At 33.6% G+C, this 19,404-nt stretch overlaps 1 protein-coding gene across 1 annotated transcript; it reads left to right on the top strand.

Annotated features, from left to right (window-relative positions):
• Window positions 1-205: 205 nt before the first annotated feature.
• Window positions 206-17,424, top strand: LOC132724671 (serine/threonine-protein kinase Nek1-like). Its single transcript, XM_060709602.1, has 11 exons — window positions 206-527; window positions 2,337-2,600; window positions 6,088-6,188; window positions 6,766-6,862; window positions 7,249-7,356; window positions 9,645-9,791; window positions 10,315-10,752; window positions 12,367-12,400; window positions 13,174-13,225; window positions 15,709-15,799; window positions 16,623-17,424. Exons 1-11 carry the CDS (start codon window positions 438-440, stop codon window positions 16,725-16,727), a joined length of 1,527 nt encoding a protein of 508 aa, XP_060565585.1. The 5' UTR covers window positions 206-437; the 3' UTR covers window positions 16,728-17,424.
• Window positions 17,425-19,404: the final 1,980 nt, after the last annotated feature.

The following is a 19,404-nucleotide window of genomic DNA, read 5'->3' as shown; positions in this document are numbered from 1 at the left end:
TAAACCTTCGTATATTAGCAACTAGGGATTTAGATTATTTTTTATTTGTCGCTCCGCTCCAGACATGAATAAATTTTGAAAAAAGCTGACTATTCAATGGGTACGGTACGGACAAGTTCTGAAACTGTTTTTAAAACATAACTTTGTTTTTCGAGTTATACCACTTATCTATATAAAGTAACCTAAAATATATAACGACTTCTCCCAAAAAGATTAAAGGTGGTTTCGTGTTGAAACACATTTAATACAGTTTATAGCAACCCGGAAGAATTATATTAAGAATATATCAGACGCACAAACAAAAATAAAGGATAGTATCAATGATATTTTTTGCAGCGAAAAATGAATAAATTTGTTTACAATACGTGCACTAATACAGTAAAATTATTTTGGATCTATTTATAGAATGTAAACGGATTTAAAAGTAGGTTAAGAAAATGTCGTCGGACGAGTTTGTCTTAGAGAAAACTTTGGGTGAAGGAGCTTTTGGTAAAGTGTACCTTGTTAAAGGCCAGGATGCGAAGCAGGTAATATGTTGTTATAAAATGGGATATAATCACGAACTTTAAATATACTTCATTGTGAAATGAAATTATTAAATACGTTAATATTATCAGATTATGCTCGGTTTTGAAATCGAAAGTAGGAAATTTGCGTATTTAATTAGAAACGTTAATGTATATGCTGTCAAAATTCAAGTTTTTTCTCTTCTTTTTTCTAATATTTCATTTCTTTGCTTGATTTGTAAATATAACTGCATACAAGTTGAACTTGTATAATTACTTTGTTTCAAAGCGAAAGTTGATATAAATTTGTAAGAGCCTTAATCAGTCAGTTAATTAGGCCTTAATCTGGGTTTTTTCGAGGAAGATTGAATTATGGCGTCCACATCCCCAAACTATTACCACCTGATTTTCAATTATTACCAATTGTTGTTTCTGTACTGTAGGCATGTTAATTTGGCTTAAAATGTTTAAGTTAACAGTTGGCCTTGAAGCAAATTGTATAAAGAGATATAAATTTATCAACGTGAATTATGATGATTACATGTATATATCATTTATCTCACAGGTATATGTACTTGAGATATGTAATGTAATCATTATAACGTGCTTGGTCTACATTTGTTTAACAAACAATAACGCTGAATCATACATTAACTGTTAGGTCATTGTAGTCCATTAATACTCTAGTTACCTCCCCTGATACTTCATATGTGGACTACTGCCCATAATTAATTTTGGGGATATCAAGATGAAAAATAAAGTTATTGAGCCTACATGGTTAGACTGCATGGATGTTTAGGTGGATCTAACACTATTCTGGTGGCAAAAGCTTGTCACTTTTATTCCCAGCAGGGTAAGGAGTCCAATTTATGCAATCACACCTTCAGTCTTGAATTTTCTGTTAATAACTTGCACACTATAAGGTGTTTCCCCCTTTCTTATTGCAAAGAAAGCCTTTTATTGCTGAACTGACTGAAATTTTTTTAGCCTGTCATATATGACTGCTAATGAAATATGATATAATGATGTATATAAAAAAGGAAGTAAATCTAAACATGTCACATATCTTAGAAACACATATCTGTCTCATAAATCCATTTTTCACAAGAGGGGATTATTTTTTTATCTGTTGGTTGATATACTTGCTGGATTATCAGTAATTTTTATAAAAGCACTTGCTTTCCTTGCATTAAGTTGGTATGAAAGGTGCATAATTCAATTGATGAAACTTGTTAAAATAGATGTTTGCAAGCCAGCAATAGCCTGTGTTAAATTTAAGTGGCAAATGTTGTTTGGATTGCAGTACATATGTCCAAGGAGAGTTTGTCATGGCCACAGTAATTTGACTGTTCATTAAAAAGAAAACATAGAAGGTGTAGGTCAGATCACTATGTCAATTAAATAGGAAACAACGAAGATCAAGGTCACATTACTGTAACCATCAAGTAGAAAACATGATGACTCACAGTAACCATCAAATATTTAATGTTGAAGGTCAATGTCATATTACTCATAATGACATTCAAACAGAAAATATGGATGGTCATTGCCACAGTACTATGACCATCTAACAGAAAGCTTAGAAGGCCAAGGTCACATTATTGTAACTATTACAATCAAACAGAGAGCATTGAAGGTCAATGTCACATTACTATGACAATCAAGTGGTCAAGGTCATGATTATACCGACTGATCAATTTCAAATTTTCCTCTTGTTATTTTGTAAAATGGATTATGGAATGTTCCAAAATTAGAAATTGTGTTAATCCATTTAAAAAAATCAGCAGAAAAAGGGTTAATACTTCATGTTGCATATGTCATTTATTTCAGTATGCTATGAAAATAATTGACTTGCGGACATCGCCAGAAGAGGAAAAGGAACTTGCAGTAAAAGAGGCCAACCTGTTGAAAGAACTCAATCATCCTAATGTACTCCAGTATACCGATTCATTTGAAAGTGATGGAGCACTGTGTATTGTCACAGAATTCTGTTCAAATGGAGATTTATCCGAATTTTTAGAGAAACGAAAGGGAAAGAAACTGGAAGAAGATCAACTGCGAGAATGGTTTAGACAAATCACATGTGCTTTACAGGTATGTTTTTCTGTTTTTAAGTTTATTTATATAAGTGAGAAAGTTTGTTTATAACAGTGTGTAATTAGTTAAGTATTTCTGTGGAGAACAAATATTTCTTTGGAGAAAAAGTGTGAATAAACTCTTATTGTAGAAAATGATGAAAACCAGTGTGACTGATTTCCTGTATCAAGAACAGTTTCCTGTATCAAGAACAGTAATGAATAAATGCCATACTGATAAACTACAATGGGTAAATGTCAAACTGATAAACTACAACTGGTAAATGTCATACTGATAAACTAAAACAGGTAAATGTCATACTTATAAACTAAAACAGGTAAATATCACACTGATAAACTACAACAGGTAAATGTCATACTGAATAAACTATAACAGGTAAATGACATACTGATAAACTAAACAGGTAAATGTCAAACTGATAAACTACAACTGGTAAATGTCATACTGATAAACTAAAACAGGTAAATGTCATACTTATAAACTAAAACAGGTAAATATTACACTGATAAACTACAACAGGTAAATGACATACTGATAAACTAAACATGTAAATGTCATACTGATAAACAAAATAGGTAAATGACATACTTATAAACTAAAACAGGTAAATATCACACTGATAAACTATAACAGGTAAATGACATACTGATAAACTAAACAGGTAAATGTCATACTGATAAACGAAATAGGTAAATGACATACTGATAAACTAAAACAGGTAAATGCCATGCAGATATACTAGAAAAGGTCAATGTCATATCGATAAACTAAACAGGTAAATGACATACCGATAAACTAAACAGGTAAATGACTCACTGATTTAAACAAACTTTCTCACTGATATAAACAAACTGAATTTGTTTGAGTTTAAAGTCACATCCACACTGTAAAGGCATGACCTCAGGTATCCCTTCAAGCATTATTTGAGGCATGAGGGGGTGCCCAATAAAACTTCTGACCTTCTGAAAGGTAGCTGGATAGCTTATTCCCATGAAAGAATCCAAAGTCCCTGACATACTGCATAGGTAAATGTCATACTGATATTCTATGCATAGTGTTGCTATACTGATATACTAAGTTGGTAAATTTCATACTGATAAAATAAACAGGTTAATTTCCAACTGATAAACTGAGCAGGTAAATGTTACTGATATACATGTACTCAAAATATAAATGTTATAAATAAACAGAACAAAAGGTGATTGTAAAGTAAGTAATAAAGTGTAAATTAAACATACTTCACTTTGGTGAAAAAAATAGTATAATACTTTGTAGAAAAGATATTTTTATGCCCCCATTTCGAAGAAAAGGGGGTATATTGCTTTGCACTTGTTGGTCCGTCGGTCCGTCGGTCCGTAGACCAAATGGTTTCCGAGTGATAACTAAAGAACCCTTAGGCCTATGAACTTCAAACTTGATATGGTGATTGGTCATGACCAGTAGATGACCCCTTTTGATTTTGGGGTCAAGGGGTCAAAGGTCAAGGTCACATTGACCTTGTAAGCAAAAACGGTTTCCGATCAATAACTAAAGAACCTTAAGGCCTAGGAACTTCAAACTTGGTATGGTGATTGGTCATGATCAGTAGATGACCCCTATTGATTTTGGGGTCAAGGGGTCAAAGGTCAAGGTCACATTGACCTTCTAAGGAAAAACGGTTTCCGATCAATAACTAAAGAACTTTAAGGGGCCTAGGAACTTCAAACTTGGTATGGTGATTGGTCATGATCAGTAGATGACCCCTATTGATTTTGGGTCAAGGGGTCAAAGGTCAAGGTCACATTGACCTTGTAAGCAAAAAACTTGGTTTCCGATCAATAACTAAAGAACTTTAAGGCCTAGGAACTTCAAACTTGGTCATGGTGATTGGTCATGATCAGTATGATGACCCCTATTGATTTTGGGGTCAAGGGTCAAAGGTCAAGGTCACATTGACCTTGTAAGCAAAAAAACGGTTTCCGATCAATAACTAAAGAACTTTTAGGCCTAGGAACTTCAAACTTGGTATGTGATTGGTTATGACCAGCAGATGACCCCTATTGATTTTGGGGTTAAGGGGTCAAAGGTCAAGGTCACATTGACCTCTTGGGTAAAAACGGTTTCCGATCAATAACAAAAGAACCCTTAGGCCTAGGGACTTCAAACTTGATATGGTGATTGGTCAATGATCAGTAGATGACCCCTATTGATTTTGGGTTCAAGGGGTCAAAGGTCAAGGTTCAGATTGACCTCTTAGGTTTAAAAACGGTTTCCGATCAATAACTAAAGAACCCTTAGGCCTAGGAACTTCAAACTTGGTATGGTGATTGGTCATGACCAGCAGATGACCCCTATTGATATTGGGGTCAAGGGGTCAAAGGTCAAGGTCACATTGACCTTGTAGGTAAAAACGGTTTCCGATCAATTAACTAAAAACGCTTAGGCCTAGGAACTTCAAACTTTGTATGATGATTGGTCGTGACCAGCAGATGTCCCCTATTGAGTTTTGGGTCAAGTGGTCAAAGGTCAAGGTCACATTGACCTTGTAAAGTAAAAACGGTTTCTGATCAATAACTTAAAGAACGCTTAGGCCCTAGGAACTTCAAACTTGGCATTGGTGATTTGTCATGACCAGCAGATTTACCCCTATTGATTATGGGATCAAGGGGTCAAAGGTCAAGGTCACATTTGACATTGTAAGTAAAAACGGTTTCTGATCAATAACTAAAAAACGCTTCGGCCTAGGAACTTCAAACTTTGGCATGGTGATTGGTCATGAGCAGCAGATGACCCCAATTGATTTTGGGGTCAAAGGTCAAGGTCACATTGACCTTGTATGTTTTAAAACGGTTTCCGATCAATAACTCAAGAACCCTTAGGCCTAGGAACTTCAAACTTGGTATGGTGATTGGTCATGACCAGCAGATGACCTATTGATTTTTGGGGTCAAGTGGTCAAAGGTCAAGGTCACATTGACCTCGTAGGTAAAAATGGTTTCTGATCAATTAACTAAAAATGCTTAGGCCTAGGAACTTAAAACTTTGTATGATGATTGGTCGTGACCAGCAGATGACCCCTATTGAGTTTTGGGTCAAGGGGTCAAAGGTTAAGGTCATGACCAGTAGATACTTGATAACCCTTATTAATTGTTTGATCATTGGGTCAGAAGTCATGCATAATAACCTTATCACATGACTAATTGGCTGCTGATAGGGGGCATACATGTTTTACAAACATATCTTGTTTAGTTTGGTTTATACAGAATTTAATTTAGTTCAATTGTGTAGGAAACTATTAGCTTATAAACACACTTTGGAATCTGTTCCTGGAATCAGCAGTACTGAGCAATGAGTGTAAAGTTTCTTGCTCAAGGAAATAACGAGGTTTGAATCCATGCAGCTAGCGATCATTTGATTACCAGTCCGAAGCGTTAACTACTCGGCCATGCCGCCAATAGTTGTTTTAGTTAAATATGACACAATTTAATGTTTTATTTCTGTTTCAGTATTTACATAGGAAGACTATAATTCATAGAGATGTGAAGACACCAAATGTTTTTCTGTCAATGTCTTGGGAGGTCAAGCTAGGAGACATGGGACTTGCAAAGTAAGTTCTAAATTGCTCTAGATTTAATCAGGGGGCTAAGTTGTTCGAACTGCAAATTCTATCTAAATACAATGTTCTGTGTAAAATCAAGATCATTTTATATAAATATGACTAGACTGACTTCTGTAAATAATGTCAGAGCATTCAGTGATTTAATTGTACTATAACCTGCTGGAGTCTGAAGTGTTCAACCTTTACCACTAGAATAAAACGGCAGGCTATAAGTGCGGTCACATACATGTAAACTTTTTTTCGATGATCAAGTGGGAGATTTTTCTTCAAAAAGAGGGAGATTATAGAATTTGCAATAAACAAAGAAGAAAGTTCCGACATGCAAAAGAGGGAGATTTCTTTAACTTGTGAAAATACCCCTTATTTTAAAATTGTTTTTTTTTAAAAATATGGCTGCAGAAAGTGGGAATTTCCAGCTAAAAGTTGGACTTTCATCTTGTTAAGCTTAGATTTGGTTTATAGAGTCTTTGCTTTGTTATTTAATTCTTCAAAATTAAAAACAAAAAAAAATATTATAATGAACCTACATGGTGTAAGATTTTAAATGAAATTTATGTTATTTCAGAGTACTAGAGAGACCAAATGCAAAGGCGGTAACATTCTGTGGCAGTCCATACTACATGAGTCCTGAAATATTTTCATGTAAACCCTATGATTCCAAGGTATATTACACTCATTTGTTAACTAAAATCTTTACCTGTAAGCCATTTGATTCTAAGGTATATTACTCTCATTTGTTAACTAAAATCTTTACCTGTCAGCCATTTGATTCTAAGGTATACTACATAAAGTAAAAGCCCTATGATTCCAAGGTATGTAATACTCATTTGTTAACTAAAATCTATAAATGTAAGCCCTATGATTCCAAAATAGAGAAAAACAGAATCCCTAAAGATGTTGGCAGGAAAGCCCAACATTGCAAAATTGAAAATGTTGCAGGCCCTGTATGATTTCTAAGTATATAACACGATTACAGGAGTCCATAGTAATATACAATAAATACAATAAAATGGTACATTAATAACTTATGATATATAATTGTTTTCAGAGTGATATATGGGCATTAGGTGTTATAGTATATGAGATGGCAACATTAGAGCGACCTTTTGATGCAATGTTGATGCACCAGCTAGTCTTCAAGATTGTCCATGGAGGGGTAACATTTTATTATGTGGCCCAAGTGGCATTATACATTTAAGAGTTAAAAGTACTTTGTATATACTGGTCTATGTAACATTATGGCAGTTTAGGTTTACAGTAATTTATACATTCAATTATGTGACAGATTTGACAAATTGCACAGTTAGGTTTTACAGTAACTTGTATGTATTGGTATACAGTAAACTCCGCTTATAACGAACTCATTGGGACATTCAAAATCTGTTCCTTATATCCGGAGTTCCTTGTAAGCATATAGCGAATTAGTTCCTTGTATCAGGAGTTTTTATAGCGAACAGATTTACATATAACGAACTGATTGTTTACCATCGTCCGCCATTTTGAAGAGCATTTGATTAAGAAAAAATAGTCATTTATTTCTTTTTAGACACAATACCCGAGAGCGTACTTTTTGGAATTTGAAAATCCTTTGCTATTTCAGTTTTAGTTTTACTCCCTTTCTCAATTTCTCATAAAATATATTTTGTTTCTAAACTCAGTGCTTTTCGTTTTCTTTCCATGATTAAGAATAAACAAGATTTTCGATTTTTCCTTCCTTTTATATTGAATATCTTCTATTATATTTTAAGGGTGACTTTTACTTATGAAAGATATAGATTTCTTTTCATTTCAATCAAGCGTACTTTGTAGTTTTCAATGGATTATGCTTGCAAGCATGCGTGATTGTGTTGAAAACTGATCATAAATGATCATAATTATTTTATTCATTTTCATAGATGTATTGAAGTACATACAACAATAAACGGTACTGTGATTCGGCCCAGTTTTTATCAGTGCCAATAGCTGATATTTTGGAGTTTGTTATGAAAGTGTTATTTTCTGTACTTTTAACTAAATTGGGACTAAGAAATGAGTTCCTTATAAGCGATAATTCCTTATAACCGTGTTCGCTATAACCGTATATTTTCATATAAAATAAAGAAGGGCAAAATTCGGGCCAAAATAAATTGTTCCTTATAACCGGAAGTTCGCTTTAACCATGTTCACTTTAAGTGAAGTTTACTGTATTTGACATATTTGACAATGTTCATTTAGATTTTACAGTAACTTGTATGTATTGGTATACAGTTGTATGTGACAGATTTGACATTGCAAATTTAGGTTTTATAGTTACTTGTATGTATTGGTATATTTGACAGATTTGTCTATGTACATTTAGGTTTTACAGTAACTTGTATGTATTGGTATATTTAACAGATTTGTCTATGTACATTTAGGTTTTACAGTAACTTGTATGTATTGGTATATGTGACAGATTTGTCTATGTGCATTTAGGTTTTACAGAAACTTGTATGTATTGGTATATGTGACAGATTTGTCTATGTGCATTTAGGTTTTACAGTAACTTGTATGTATTGGTATATGTGACAGATTTGTCTATGTGCATTTAGGTTTTACAGAAACTTGTATGTATTGGTATATGTGACAGATTTGTCTATGTGCATTTAGGTTTTACAGTAACTTGTATGTATTGGTATATTTGACAGATTTGTCTATGTGCATTTAGGTTTTACAGTAACTTGTATGTATTGGTATATGTGACAGATTTGTCTATGTGCATTTAGGTTTTACAGAAACTTGTATGTATTGGTATATGTGACAGATTTGTCTATGTGCATTTAGGTTTTATAGTTACTTGTATGTATTGGTATATGTGACAGATTTGTCTATGTGCATTTAGGTTTTACAGTAACTTGTATGTATTGGTATATGTGACAGATTTGACTATGTGCATTTAGGTTTTACAGTAACTTGTATGTATTGGTATATGTGACAGATTTGACTATGTGCATTTAGGTTTTACAGTAACTTGTATGTATTGGTATATGTGACAGATTTGTCTATGTGCATTTAGGTTTTACAGTAACTTGTATGTATTGGTATATGTGACAGATTTGACATTGCAAATTTAGGGTTTACAGTAATTTGTATATGCTGGTATGATTTCGCGGCCTTAGTTCAGTTATTGGGTGAACTCCTATTGAATTTAATAGAAGTTATTCTAGCACTGCAGTAAGGTGACAATATGAGCATGACAGTAGTGGGTTGGAATTCACATATATTATGGTGGTATATGTAATTCATATTACAGACGGACATTTCCACTGGCAAACTCAATCTTTTGATAAACTCTGTTGTAAATAGTTTTAGACATGAATAGTACATGTTCTAATGTATTTGTTTAATGTGGAATGCTTATTTAGAAAAACGATTTGATATTAATTATGTACATGTATAATTTTATAATAAACCACTTTATTTCAGTTGCCAAACATGCCTACAGGCTATAAAGGGGAGCTAACTGATTTGTTGAAACAAATAATGCAGAAAGAACCGGAGAAAAGGCCGTCAGCAGATGATATTCTACAACATGACTATTTCAAGGGTGTTAGGCCAGCTTTACCACCTCGGGTATTTTAACCTTACATTTTCAGCTGACCTGGATGCTATTTTGGTCATGATATGCATTACTAGTAGAAATAAAACTTATACTTATATGTCAATACAAGAAAAAAGTTATTTTATTAATGTTAATAGCATTAATTGCAAATGTTTGTTTTTTATGATTTCAAAAAAGTGTTGCTTAACATGATAAAACTTTTTAGCTTGTCTGTTTTGAAGAAAATGTCACCCTTTATGACCGCTGTGACGTCTTCATGCAAAAACTTCATTGTACCCCATTATTTAAACATTTTTAAAGTTATCAATGTGAAACTCGGAGTACTTGCTTATCATGACAAGTTGTAGTTGTTATACAAGGGGCAAAACTCTGAAAGCAATATTTTTGGAGTTTTTTCCCTTTTTAACTTAAATTTTTTAACAGATAAGCATTAACATCGCATGTGGTGATCTTGTTATATTTTGCCTTTGTTTAAGCACTGTATTTGTTCACTTTAAAAGCTATTTTATAATATATGCATGATTTATATTTTAGCCTAAAGTAGATAGGAGTGGAGCAGGAGAGGTGTATGGTAGATCAGCCTATGGTATAGTGAGACCTGCTCCTGGTAGAGCAGGGAACCATGGAGCTGGGGGACCATTTGATACCAAGAAACTTCTAGAAACCATGTCAAAGAAACGAGAAGAAAAGCGTCAAGCAGAACAGGCAATGGGTGCAGCTGGAGGTCTACAATCAATCATTGCCAAGAAAGACGAGGGTAAAAAAGTTGGAAAGTTAGTTGATAAATTCAAGAAAGACGTAACTATAAAACCGTCTCCTGCGAAAACCGCTGTGTCTGTATCTGATGTAAACTTTTCTGTTCGTTCAAGTGCAGACTTTGAGAGTACGCTGAAGGATGTTCAGAGTCAAGTTGCAACAGATGCATTTAATGTAATGCAGTTAATAGTACGCACGATGACCGGATTGTTTCCAGTAAGTATATGTAATAAAGTGATTGTTTTTTAACTCTGATTCTAGCTTTCAAATATTTTTTTTTAACTTGTCTTTTTCAAAGTAAAATTTGATCTATTATGATTGCTGCAAAATCGGCAGCATTTCTGTTGTGCAAAAACTTAAAATAAAAACTTTAATTTAGTGTATTTTAAAACACTTTCAACATGAAACCTGGAATTATTACTCCAGGGGCATAATTCTGAAAGGAATATTTTCATTTTAAGAGTTATGCCTTTTTTACCTTGATGTTTTTGTTGGGTTAATTTCTTACTGACACTTAGCTTCATGTATGGAGAAAGACCATCCACTAGTTTAAGCTTTAGCAGGTACCTGTGTTGAACTTATCATTAATTAGCTTCCTCACACCGAAAAATCCAAATTCATTCCTAGGAGGGATTCGAACCCACAGTGGCAAGAGTAAATGGTAGTTAGTGAAAGCTCAATCATATCTCTATATGGTAGATTACTTAAGCTTGTTTGTTTGTTTTTGCCACAAAAAGAACTCCAGGGTGTATTGCATTTTTTCATGTTACACAATAGAGTCACATATGTGTAAACCAGTTGATCAAGGGTATCTTTGTTTCTAGAAACAGACATCCATTATTTCCAGAGATAAGGAGGGATTACTTTTACTTGTTACATTAATTTAATTCCATTTATAAACTTAAATTTGTAAAGATACACTGGCAAATCAGTTTTGTTTTATTAAGAAGGCATTTGAGCCGCGCCATGACAAAACCAACATAATGCGTTTGGGATCAGCATAGATCCAGACCAGCCTGTGCATCTGCGCAGTCTATTCAGGATCTATGCTGTTCGCTTAACAATTAGAGAAACTGATACCAAACAGCATGGATCCTGATCAGACTGCATGGATGCGCAGGCTGGTCTGGATCCATGCTGGTCACAAACGCATTACGTTGGTTTTGTCGTGACGTGGCTCATTTGTTCTTATGGTTGAGGCATATCAGTAAGTGTATATTTACTCTAAATGTCTAAACTGTGTCAGCAAATCATCTTCATCTATCTATTGATTGAGGGTAACTGTTTATGGCAATAACAAGACTGTGCAGAGTATAGTTATCCGAGAGCTAGATATTTGGGTCTATTATGTTAGCCAGTGTTTGATTCTTTTTCTTGCAAAGAGCATACATGTATTAATCATATTTTGGAAAATGGAAAAAATTATGAAACCAAATATTTTTATTTAGCTTTTTTTTTCGGATAGTCGTGTGTAAATTTACAATCATAACGACAAAATGACTGTGAACGTCATTTTAAGACTGCAATTCATTCATAAAAGGCTCCCGGAAATAAAGTCATTTAAAGTACGAGACTTGTCTTATATGCGTGGTGTAAAATAATGGTTGATAATCCTGTCTGGTATGCAAGAAAGTCTCTGCTGCATCTGCGCTTGCATCTGCCTAACAATGCCACAACTAAACAAAAGATGTTTACTATTGTTATCTATTTCACAGACATATATTCTCAAAAATGCAGCTGTTTTATTGATCGTTAAAATTGATTAGTTTGCTGAAAGTTATTACATGCTATTATAGATTTTTGTAAATTGATTTTGTTGTTCTATTTCAGAAAGATGATGAAAGTGCAAAAGAAGCATTAGCCAGTAAGTATACTACATGTACTATTTTTGTATATGCTTCAGTTGGCAGGAAATAGAATAACAACATTGGCATCAAGTGGAAATGTTTACCTGACAACTGATAAACTAAAACTATTTTTTATTACCATACAACATTTTAGGTTCTTTGGAACTTTGCCAAAAAAAGAATACTATTTTTTTTAGAAATTACTACATTGTACTTTAACAATGTCAAAAACCTACACCAGAAAAATAAGACATACAATATCATTCTACCTACATGACCTAATTGCATCCTGTTGAAGTTGTATTAGTAAGACCAAAACCAGTAGATCCAATAAAAAATTGTATGTATAACCACAGTGTTGACACGATGTTCCTTCTCCTGTCTAATGTCCATTACATATCAGATTATTAACATTTATGCGCGAAATAGTTCCTCAAAAAAGATGAAATACAAAGGTATTTGATATAATTTTGTAGAGCATGCAAGTCTTTAAAGCTTACAAAATTGCAGTAACATGACAAAGTTGCAATATCATGACTAAGTTATTAACCCTTAACCTGCTGAAATTCCTAAATAAACTTTCCCAATTTCCATTCTTTGTATTGTCAAATATCAATTTAAGGGAAATCAGGATGAAAAATTATAGTTATTCAGTCAACAGTATAGAGCCTGTTCTGGTAGATTTTGCCTATTTTGTTACTGTTACAGTATTTTTCTTCATTTTTTTATAGCCATCAATTCTCCTTTTTGAACTACAAAATAAATACAATAAAATCATGTGTATTTGTAGGGAGTCATGATCCCCAAGCTGTGATGTTGAGGCAGGTGGAACATCTACAATAGTAAGTTATTCTCTAACCTATAATAAGACATATCCACTACATAGCCAACACAATGCTATGAACCCTTAGAATTAACACTTAGCCAACTCAGTGTTATAACACTAACAATCAACACATAGCCAACTCAATGATATAACACTAACAATCCACATATAGCCAACACAATGCTATGAACCCTCACAATCAACACATAGCCAACTCAATGTTATAACACTAACAATCCACATATAGCTAACACAATGCTATGAACCCCCACAATCAACACATAGCCAACTCAATGTTATAACACTAACAATCCACATATAGCCAACACAATGCTATGAACCCTCACAATCAACACATTGCCAACTCAGTGATATAACACTAACAATACACACATAGTCAACACAATGCTATGAACTTTCACAATCAACACATTGCCAGCTCAGTGATATAACACTAACAATACACACATAGTCAACACAATGCTATGAACCCTCACAATCAACACATTGCCAACTCAGTGATATAACACTAACAATCCACATATAGCCAACACAATGCTATGAACCCTCACAATCAACACATAGCCATCTCAGTGATATAACACTAACAATACACACATAGTCAACACAATGCTAAGGACACTCACAATCAACACACTGCCATCTCAGTGATATAACACTAACAATCCACATATAGCCAATACAATGCTAAGAACACTCACAACACATAGCCAACTCAGTGTTATAACACTAACAATCCACATATAGCTAACACAATGCTATGAACCCTCACAATCAACACATAGCCAACTCAATGTTATAACACTAACAATCCACACATAGCCAACACAATGCTATGAACCCTCACAATCAACACATAGCCAACTCAGTGTTATAACACTAACAATCCACATATAGCCAACACAATGCTAAGAACACTCACAATCAACACATAGCCAACTCAATGTTATAACACTAACAATCCACACATAGTCAACACAATGCTATGAACCCTCACAATCAACACAAAGCCAGCTCAGTGTTATAACACTAACAATCCACACATAGCCAACACAATGCTATGAACGCCCACAATCAACACAAAGCCAGCTCAGTGTTATAACACTAACAATCCACATATAGCTAACACAATGCTATGAACCCTCACAATCAATACATAGCCAACTCATTGTTATAACACTATCAATCCACATATAGCCAACACAATGCTAAGAACACTCACATCACAAAGCCAACTCATTGTTATAACACATACAATCCACATATAGCTAACACAATGCTATGAACCCTCACAATCAACACATAGCCAGCTCTGTGTTACAACACTAACAATCCACACATAATCAACACAGTGCTCAATGTTGTATAACACTAACATTCAATACATAGTCAACTCAATATTATAAAACATTGACATCATCAAATAAGTAAAAAATGAAACTTTAGGAAGCATTATTATGTATCTGTGATTCAGGACTTTCTCCAAAAATGAAACATTAGTCACTTTTTTGTGATTTTATGATATAGTCACATCAAAAAGTACACTTACTACATAAATAATAAAGTATAAATTCTCTAGAGAGAAATAAATATACTGTTTTTTGCTGAGAGATGGAATAAATAGTGAAGTCTTACTTGAGAATTGATACTGTTTCTTTTTTAAAGAGTTTGTATCCCTACAGAGGTAACCACTCTACAGGGGTTACCACTCTGCAGAGGGTTACCACTCTACAGGGGTTACCACTCTGCAGAGGAGTACCACTCTACAGGGGTTACCACTTTGCAGAGGAGTACCACTCTACAGGGGTTACCACTTTGCAGAGGGTTACCACTCTTCAGGGGTTACCACTCTGCAGGTTTACCACTCTACAGGGAGTTACCACTCTACAGGGGTAACCTCTCTACAGGGGTAACCACTCTACAGGGGTAACCACTCTACATGGGTTACCATTCTACAGGGTTTACCACTTTACAGGGGTTACCATTCTACAGGGGTTTCCACTTTACAGGGGTTACCACTCTACAGGGGTTACCATTCTTCAGGGGTTACAACACTGCACAGAGGGTAACCACTCTGCAGGGGTTACCACTCTACAGGGGTTACCACTCTACAGGGGTAACCTCTCTACAGGGGTAACCACTCTACAGGGGTTACCATTCTTCAGGGGTTACAACACTGCACAGAGGGTAACCACTCTGCAGGGGTTACCTCTCTACAGGGGTTACCACTCTACAGGGGTTACCACTTTTCAGAGGGTTACCACTCTATAGGTGTTACAACTCTACAGGGGTTACCTCTTTACAGGGGTTACCAGTTTATGGGGGTTACCACTTTACAGGGGTTACCACTCTACAGGGGTTGCACTGTATAAGTATGCTTACAGTTCCTATTATTTATGTCTAAACAATAGTTACATGCATGAAGATTGATTACTAATGCAAATGTCCTCATAATTTGTATATATTTTGTTCTTAAAGCTACTGCATCAAAGTTCTGAACAATGATGTTGCTTTGTTCCAACGGGCTTACGATCTAATGAGTACTGAGAAAGATGAAAATAAATTAGAGGTGAGTTTTTTAAGAAATAAGTTCACATTTATACAGTAGAGGTGAGTTTTATAAGAAATAAGTTCACAGTTATACATTCTAACATGCTTCATTATCATTCTATTCCTCTATCAAACAGATAGGACAATGAAGTGCATTATTGCACGATATATGCACAGCATTAAACTGAAATGCTTAAACAGTACTGGTCTCATATGAAGAAACATGGTTGTGACCCAATTAGGGCTCAAACCCATAAACCCTGGATTGAGAGGCATACACCTTAACCACTGCTACTCTTAAAGTTGAGCTTTATAACACATATATATATATATAATAGAGAATGGGGTATTTTAAGTTTTTATGACTTAACATGTAGGAAGAATTTTTTTCATAAAATCTAAAGATGATAAAATTATGTTGTTTCCATAACCTGTATAATGATGCTATTTCCATTACCTTATGACTGATTCTCAAAAGAGTTGTTACAAAGAGTGTCTCTGTTATTTAACACACATAAGAAATGTGAACAGAATAAGATGTTCCAGAACAACATATTATGCTGCTATTTTACACAGGTTTTTGACTGGTCAGCTATGATTTCCTGCAAGTTTCATTAGCTAATATACCAGAGTTTTTTTCATACAGGCATTTTGGAATTGTTCTTTTTCAAAATTTCAAACAAAAACTGATATACCACAGATATAGCTTTGTACACTTTTAAATATATGTATAAAAGACTTTTCGCTACTGATAAAACACAATTTGTTCTAGAATTCAGAAATACCCAAAAGATATAAATAATAATAATGATCAATAACAATATAAATATTTATATTTCCAGGAACAACTGATCAATGTACTAGGTCATGAGAAGTTCGGCTTATGTGGAGTTCAGTTAATGTTCCTGAAAAACTTTGAATACAACTTATCAAAGTTGACTGGATAGTAGTGTTTATAATAAATGTACAACAATCTGTGGTGATAATCTTTCCAAAATCAGTTTGGAAATATCAAAAAAAGGATTTTCATGATATGATTTGACCATGAATTTTAAAATGAATGTTCAATGATGGCTTCTGTCTTTACTTTTAATAATCAGTTTTTTATTGTTCTTATTAAGATATTTATATACATGTGTATATTAAAATGCATTCCCAGTTTAAAGGAAACAGCAAATTATGTCCGGCATTAATTGTGATGCTAATGTCCAGGATTAGTTGCGATGACAGGCTTTTGTTCTAATGTGCCGCATCAAGTCTGATGGCATGCTTTGGTTCTAATGTCCCACATCAATTCTGATGGCATGCTTTGGTTCTAATGTCCGACAACAATTTTGATGGCAGACTTTGGTTCTAATATCCGACAACAATTTTGATGGTAGGCTTTGCTTCTAATATCCCGCATCAATTTTGATGATTAGCTTAATATAATATTTACTGCCTGGCTTTAATTTTGACAGTAGGTTTTATAGTTCTCTACCTGGAATAAATTGATAACATTCTGATGCTAATGTCTTGCATCAATATTTATGACAGGCTATGGTTAATGTCTGACATCAATTTTGATGCCAGGCTTTTAGTTTCAAGTTCTACTGCCTTCATTTATTCTGAAAGCAGATTTTATTTCTTATGTCAGCCATTAACTTTGTTCATAAATTTTAATGCCAGATTCTATGTCTGGCATTAATTCTAATGGCAGATTTTAGTTCTTATGTCTGGCATTAATTCTAATGGCAGATTTTAGTTCTTATGTCTGGCATTAATTCTAATGCCATATATTAGTTCTTATGTCTGGCATTAACTCTAATGGCAGATTTTAGTTCTTATGTCTGGCATTAATTCTAATGCTAGATTTTAGTTCTTATGTCTGGCATTAATTCTAATGGCAAGTTTTATTTCTATGTCTGGCATAAATTCTAATGCCAGATTTTAGTTCTTATGTCTGGCATTAATTCTAATGCCAGATTTTAGTTCTTATGTCTGGCATTAATTCTAATGCCAGATTTTAGTTCTTATGTCTGGCATTAATTCTAATAGCAAGTTTTATTTCTATGTCTGGAATAGATTCTAATGGCAGGCTTTTGTTTTAATGTCCCCTATAAAATCCTATGCCTGAGATTATATATGTTAAGTTTAAAATGGATTGTTTGTTGCTTTGTTATGCAAGATTTTTTTCATGATAATTATTTACAGTACTTGCCAAAAGTGCTGGCATTGATGCCTCTTTTATTTGTATTTATATGTAATGATTTCAACTATAATTTCAGGTTTTACATAAAAGTTAAAAGCTGTTTTTTATATGATATATATAATTATTTGTTACCACTAACTTTTATGATTGCTATTGTGTGTATGGGTAATGAAATTCTTTACTTTTGTACCAGATTATTATTTTATATTACACATGGAGTGGTAGATTCAGAAGGCATTGAATGGACCTTTCTGGTTTTTCGTAGCGGAACATTTAGCCACACCTTTTCCATTCATTGCCAGGTCAACTGCTCACAAACAGTATCACAAACATAAGCACGTGTTCTTTTGTGCAAACCAGGTCAACCAGTGACTATGTATTATCTCAGTGTAGCGATTGGATAACAAGTTAGACAATTTACATAAAACTGTGAACACTGGAAAGGCCCATTTATACAGTGTATAATCAGTGTCATAACAATGTAGGTACATGAAATAAATTGTGTTGTTGACAGGTACATTATAAAAGCTAAATACATACATACTAAATCAAAAGGATTTTTTTAAAATGTTATTTAATTAAAAAGATAACTTTTGTAGATCAACTGTATAAAATCCATAATGTTTTAATAAGTGCTAAATTTATTTCAAAATATTATTTCTAATGTGGTATTTCTAATGTTTACAAGTGATTTGTATGCTATTTCATTAAGGAAAATTTATAAAAAAAATCCAATTGTTTCTGAAGTAATATAAGTATTTATTAAAGATCCTGTATGTTATAATTGAGGTTGTATACCATACTTAAGTGAAATTATATATATGTATATAATTATGCTTATAAAACAATTTTCAAACATCGAAGAATATGTAAAATATGTACTGCAAATATTTGAGCACATTTTATGTAATCATTAAAATATATGCATTCATTTCTTATTGAAATATTTGACTTAGACTTTATAGAAAATAAATTTCTTATTACCTCATGAAATGTAAAATTCCGTAATAATCTTTATAAATGATGCTTTTTGAAACTTACAATATTGATAAATCTTAATTTGAGCATCATATTTATGATATAAAACCATAAAAAAAATTGTGTTACAGGATCTTTAAATAGAGTTCACCAAGGGGGAAATAGACTCAAGAATGAACATGAACTGGTTATAGTTTGCAAATTTGATTCCTTCACTGAAAAATACTTGTCAGATTCTGTAAGCAAGTCAATTAAGACAAAAACATTCTTTGTTGTTTTTAGCTCATCTGTCACAAAGTGACAGGGTGAGCTTTTGTGATCGCTTTTCGTCCGGCGTCCGTCCGTCCGTCCGGCGTCCGTCCGTAAACTTTTGCTTTAAATGACATCTCCTCATAAACCACTGAGCCAATTTCATCCAAACTTCACAGGAATGTTCCTTTGGTGGTCACCTTTAA

This window comes from Ruditapes philippinarum, unplaced genomic scaffold (genome assembly GCF_026571515.1).
Source record: "Ruditapes philippinarum isolate M1 unplaced genomic scaffold, ASM2657151v2 ctg703_1_1_1_1, whole genome shotgun sequence".
Lineage (NCBI taxonomy): Eukaryota > Metazoa > Mollusca > Bivalvia > Venerida > Veneridae > Ruditapes > Ruditapes philippinarum.
Note: the sequence above shows the minus strand (reverse complement) of the source record. Positions and strands in the feature narration are given on the sequence as shown.